Genomic DNA, 6,113 nt, shown 5'->3' on the forward strand with positions numbered 1-6,113 from the left:
AATGGTTCTCGAAAACAATCCGACCGGCACAAGACGACGTGGTGCGCAGCGAGCAAGATGGGTCGATCAAGTTGAGGACGATCTGCGGACCCTTCGCAGAATGCGTGGCTGTCGACGGGCAGCCATGGACCGAGTCAAATGGAGACGCCTCCTACGTACAGCAGAGGCCACTCAGGCCTTAGCCTGACTGGTAAGGTAAGTAAGTTAGTATTCTTCCATCTTTAGCGAGGCCAAGAATCTTCGCAAATAGGTTTGCGTTGCGATACCATTTGCACGTGTTCTAGAGGCGAACTTGGTAGACTTAATCCCCATGGAGACTTAATTCCTTCCTTTTTGCTTGGAATCTTAAACAGTTGATTCCAAGTAATTTTGTGCAATACTTTGTCTCTACGAACGACAATGTAAGATCTGAAAATTCATCAGATGTAACAACGGATAATATTTTGGGAGGGGCATGTTTATTTAGACTCAGATAAACACCTCTATTCTTGTTTACGTTCAAATGCTCTTTCTATCGAAAACCGTTTTGCATTCCCGTTTACATCAGCAAAATTAAGTGGGCGAGAGATTCGAATTAAGATTCCATCGAAAGTTGGCTCCGCCATTAACAAGAATGAGAGTGAAAATTTAACAAAAATCTTTTTTCGAAGAGCATTGAAAAATCTCAAAAACTTTGCGTATATTCTACCACATTGGGTAAATTTTCACAACTTAGATGTTATAATCAATAAAATCAAACGCACAATTTGAAGTTCTCTTATTCCAAATATTTTTCTGCTCAATGTGTTAAACTCCCAAGTAACATTAGTAGCTGAACAGTAGTTTATTAAACTGAAATAAGCTTACGAGTGATTTGTTCAGCGTTTTTGTTTGTGTTTCACATGGGCCTACTAAAATGTTCGACCGATTATATTCATATCATTCGCGAAGCAAACAAAACGACCGCATCTATTGAAAATCGTTCCTTCCTTCAAAGATCGTGCAACTATTGCCCAAGATCCCAAGAAATTTTATCTTGCCAATCTTTCGGATATCCAATGACAAAAGCGTTCCTCATGCTTGCAATACATTGTATATTTCGGTATAGTTATGTCAAACAAAAGAATGTTATTTACCATAAATGTATAAAAAGGATGTTAGTCCCCGTTTAATATCCCTTGGGATAGTATTGCCCTACCGGGTAGGAAAATTTCATATTTGAATAAAATTGTTAACCAGCGTAAAAAGTTTGTTAGAACATTGCTCGATAAGAAACCAACACAAAAGCTGAAAACAAAAATGCATTTCTTCCTAGTAGTCCGGCATCAACTACACTAACCAGTACAGTGATTGTGCTGCATTTGTGATTTAGTGTACTTCTAAGTCATGCTGCTGTTGTTACTCTTTGGAAACGACCACGTTATTTCGTCCGACCTGTACCATAAGGCTTCCCTTGACTGTGGAACCTCCGGTGACGTCGTAGGCGAAATTTAGGCCCACAGCAAACTCCTTCGGGAAGCATACATCATTTGCGCAGAGGTTCAGCTTGAAGTTGACCGTTCCCAGGACAGGTTTCTGCTGCTCACTTCCTTTTGGAACGACCAGTGTTAAGCTGAGCCCATCGTTGAGTGAGCTGATCGAACCATTCATGGTGTCACAGCGCCATTTGTCCGATGGGAGTGTCAGAGACCACTTTTGTGGAGCTCCCTGGGTCAGTTTTACGTTCGATTCCAAATAGCCGAATTCAAGGGTCAGCACGACTTTACCACCTTCGGGGAGGACTTTAAAGGTATTTTCGTACAGGTACGTTTCTCCGGGATTGTCTAGCTGGTCGGCTTCAGAGTTGTTAAATCGGACCTTTAGCGGACGGATGATGTTGTCGGACAGGTCAGCAATCATGATTTGATGGTTGTTGGTATCGGCAATATAGAGGAAACGGCCTGTGGGGTCCAGACATAGACCGGCCGGTTCGTTGAACTGTTTGGTAGAACCGCTCTCATCCTGGAAGGAGCAGGTCGTGGCCACGTTGGTGCTGGCATTTATCTTCTTGATTTTGTGGTTGTACGTATCGGCTACGTAAATGCAATTGTCCTTCGAATTGTAGGCCACTCCAAGGGGATGCTGGAACTTGGCCGAGTATTGCTTTCCATCGATGTCACCGAAAGAAAATAGATCCTGGAAAGATGTGTGATTCAAACTTAATCAAAAGTAATCTTATAGAACATGGGACAATTATGCGAATAAGGGCAATAAAGGGCTGGTAGCAGGCCTCTTTTTAGAGACTTGGCCTCTATTTCAATGTAAGTCTCTAAAAAGTAGGTATCTGTTTGCCTCTTTTTTACCAAAATTTTCTCTAAATTCACAATTTTCATTCTCTTTGTGGTAAATTATTCTGATTTGTTAGGTTAGGTAAAGGGACCATCGAGTTAGGAAGATATTGTGTTACAGAATACCAAAACAGTGCAAATATGCGATTCAAGGGACCATCGAGGTAGCCATGAACACCAAATTTTGCTATAGTTTTCTCACTAGATATTGAGATACGGAGGTCGAGTAAGGGAGAGTTGACTGTAACTAAGAGCACACTTCAACCTTCGTGCTGACAAAGAAATTGTGAAGAACTATAAACGCGTCGAATTCTCAAAGACATTTTCATCTGAATACGAGCAATCGCTTATGCAACATAGACGGCGACATATGGCGAATGGATCTATGGCGCTGTTCAAGAAGGAGTTTATGGAACTGACCTATGATTTCGCTAATATGCTTCATACGCTGTACATCATGCAAAGATTGAACCCACAAGGCATGTTCTGACATACAAAGCACCCTTTGGCCTTTCGATGGGTTTGGTGTAAACTTTTGTGATGAAAATCATAGTGTCCGGCCATAGAGGACACATTTCAGTGCACACCATTTTTGCTACATAATGTAATCTATCATAAAAATGAATTGCAAAGGTTTATTTTGGTTCTCATGTGAGTTTTTACTTAAAATAATGTGAATTTTTTATACTGTACAAAAATTAACGATAAAACTAATGTATATTTTGAAATATTACCGAAAAACAAAAAGTGTCCGGCCATAGAGGATTTACCCCTAGTTTAAACTATAAATCCTTGGAAAAAGCTAGCTTTTGGGAAAAATATCTGAAGGATTTTTAAAGCGATTCCAGAAGAAATTCAAGAGATTTCTCTAAACGGACTACTGCACTGGAAAAAATACATGGAGTAATTCATGCAGGTTTCCCTGGAAAAAATACAGTTGGAATCACGAGAAAAAATCTACCAATTGTGTTTTTAAAGTTCCTATTTTAAAGGCACTCAGTCACTACAACCACTGAACTTGTAAAACGATTGTTTAAATTAAATGCAGGAACACTTACCAAAGGATTTCGATCACCGCCAGCAACAGCCAGCACTTTTCCATCGCTCAAGGACATTTTCCGAACCGAAGAGCTCTCGCTGTCTGCCAGATAAATTTCCTTCGCATCCTTGTTGATGGCCAATCCCGATGGTTGCGAAAACGCAGCATTATTCGGATAGGAATTGTTCCTGTTCTCTTCCCTCCCATTACCGGCAATGGCTAAGCAACTGCCTGCTGAGTATTTCTTGAACTTCCACCAAATGGTGTCTTCCAGGAACAGCGCCCAGATCTGATGGATGCCGGCCATCGCAATGAAAACCACATCCTTGAGTGGAGTTTTAGACTCGTCCGCGTGGAACGACATGTCCAAATCCTTAGTACGGTACACGGCCACATCCCACGGCGAGGAAAGGATCTGATCGCGCCCAATCTTGCCACCGATGCGATCGCAACCCTGCTGACCATTCCCAACAACGGTCGTCACCTGTTGACTCTTCAAATCGATCTTCCGAATCGCGTGGTTTTCGTTGTCGGCCACGAACAGAGTGGTATCGTTTTGGAATGCCACACCCTGAGGGGCATTGAAGCGCGCTTTTCGGAAATCGCCATCTACAAATCCTGCTCGCTTTCCACCAATGCGGTACAGAATGAGTCCATCGCTGTTCACCACCAAGATGCGATGATTGCCCGAGTCAGAAATGGCATACAAGCAGTTATCTGTATTATCTCCTCCGCGATAAGAACTGCTAATCTTTCCAGGAAACTGCAAATGACTTGTTTCGATGAGGTTCGTTGCAACGTTAATTGGAAGAGTGTGGCCCAGAATGGCTCCCTTGTCCTTGTAGAACTTAAGCGCCGAACTGACATACAGCTTCAAATCGTCAAAATGTCCTTCTCCCATAATGACGAACAGAGGATTAGCCCTGGGACCCAAAATCATCAGCGTTGGCCAGCATTGCACACGGAGATTCCTCCACATAGAGGAAACATTATCGTTGACCACCGGGTGGCTAATCTCATATCGTTGTACGGCCGACAGAATGTTTGCCGAGTCCTTCTCGTTCTCAAACTTGGCGCTATGAACGCCAATCACCACCAGTCCATCTTCGACGGAATACAGATGCTCCAGTCGTTTCAGATCCGGCAAAATGTGCATACAGTTGATGCAACAGTACGTGAAGAAATCCAACACCACAATTTTCCCACGAAGGCAACCATCGAAGGACAGCGGCTCCGTCACGTTGAACCAATCCAGTCCTTCCTTAAAATCTCGAATGCTTTTGCCTTCCCGATCGGCATTCTTCAGATATTCCGCCACCAGCTTCCGTTTCTCGCTTAGACCGGACGCTTCCCAAAGATCGTTCGACAGCTTGCTACAATTGTAGGCCAGGTAATCCAGCATGTCCCCGCTTTCCGGCGACGATGAACTCATTCTGGTACCTATTTTGAAAGATTTACGAAAACGGTCAGTCAATGGGAAGGGGAACCGCGAATCACGCACTGGACTAAGCAGGGAGGAGTCGTGAAGGAATTTCTGGAAGGTTTTGTTTTGGTTGCACTGATGATGCTGATGACGATGATGGCCGTGACGAGTTGAGCCTTCGATGACGTTTCTCGCTGTCAGTCTGCCTCCCGTAGTCAACAAACCGCGCAGCGAAAATACGAACGAAAACAAAACCATGTGCAGCGATACACTGCGCTAAATCTACGTAGATTTGAGTAAATCCATCAGTTTTTAGTTTAGCAAGCACACCAAAATCGTAAGTAATCAGAAATAACTATTAACAGTCCAAATTATATCGATAATCACCACAATAATTACGACGAAATTCTCACTTCTCTTATGCTTGCACAAAAATGCAATCTAAAACATCGAATTTTATTATCAAAATATAGAATGTCACGCGACACCCCTGCAGAATCCAACTCATCGCCAAACATGTCGCACTACCAGATTTTGAACGTTGCCCCCGATGCTACACTGGACGAAATACGCCGTTCCTATCAGTTGTTGGCCCTTCGTTTCCATCCAGACAAATTAAGTCTACAAAATTGTTCCATCGCTCAGGAAGAAAGCGCTGCTTCGGCAGATCAATTCATACGGATCGACGAAGCGTGGAAGGTGCTGAGGGACGAGGAAGCCCGGCGGGTGTACGATGCCGAGCTGATGCAGCGGACTTGTCGGGAGGAATACTTCGTGAACGAAGTGCTTCGGAGGGCGGATTTCAGACACGAACAGGAAGAGGATTACTACTATCACACCTGTCGCTGCGGTGGATTGTATGTGCTACCGGAGAATTTGGGCGCGGATGAAAGTTGTTACATTGCTTGTGATGAGTGCTCGCTGGTTGTTCAGGTGAATGCTAAATAATGAATCGTGTTTTGTTATGAAAAATTTATTATTCATCTGTTATACAGTAGTATGTGTGAAACTCCTAGAAATAGTAAATTTTATGGAAAGTTCCAAAAATAAATTAGCCATGTGATCAAGTGTGCTGCACTCGTTGTTACTGAGTAGGGTAACTCGGTGTTATACGCCCCACCCGGGCGATACGCCCCTCCTCGATATTTAACGAACCAGATTCAATATGAAATTGAAAATGACTGAGAATCCTAACAATTCATGAGACTATCTCACTATGAAAATTTGACAGTTATAACGCGCAGCAAAACAGAGATAATGCAAAAAGTATCAAAAGTCGAATTTCGATGTAATTTTTCACGCAGTGTTTTTAAGCATTTTTTTGAGTCAAATACCACAACCAGTG

At 42.9% G+C, this 6,113-nt stretch overlaps 2 protein-coding genes across 5 annotated transcripts; one reads left to right on the forward strand and one right to left on the reverse strand.

Moving 5' to 3' along the window:
- Positions 1-1,053: 1,053 nt before the first annotated feature.
- On the reverse strand, positions 1,054-5,227 carry LOC5567489 (NHL repeat-containing protein 2). 4 transcript variants are annotated; one of them, XM_021852460.1, is made up of 3 exons: positions 5,156-5,227; positions 3,365-4,785; positions 1,054-2,154 (listed from the first exon to the last, which is right to left on the reverse strand). In XM_021852460.1, the coding sequence occupies exons 2-3, from the start codon at positions 4,775-4,777 to the stop codon at positions 1,378-1,380; spliced, it is 2,190 nt and encodes a 729-aa protein (XP_021708152.1). In that variant the 5' UTR covers positions 4,778-4,785; positions 5,156-5,227; the 3' UTR covers positions 1,054-1,377. The 4 variants fall into 4 exon arrangements, with proteins under 4 accessions (XP_021708152.1, XP_021708150.1, XP_021708151.1 ...); XM_021852458.1 differs by lacking the exon at positions 5,156-5,227 and adding an exon at positions 4,843-5,056; XM_021852459.1 differs by lacking the exon at positions 5,156-5,227 and adding an exon at positions 4,847-4,974.
- Positions 4,969-5,744, forward strand: LOC5567488 (DPH4 homolog). The gene is made up of 2 exons (XM_001657447.2): positions 4,969-5,105; positions 5,242-5,744. Exon 2 carries the CDS (start codon positions 5,243-5,245, stop codon positions 5,714-5,716), a length of 474 nt encoding a protein of 157 aa, XP_001657497.1. The 5' UTR covers positions 4,969-5,105; position 5,242; the 3' UTR covers positions 5,717-5,744.
- Positions 5,745-6,113: the final 369 nt, after the last annotated feature.

Source organism: Aedes aegypti, chromosome 3 (assembly GCF_002204515.2).
Source record: "Aedes aegypti strain LVP_AGWG chromosome 3, AaegL5.0 Primary Assembly, whole genome shotgun sequence".
Classification (NCBI taxonomy): domain Eukaryota; kingdom Metazoa; phylum Arthropoda; class Insecta; order Diptera; family Culicidae; genus Aedes; species Aedes aegypti.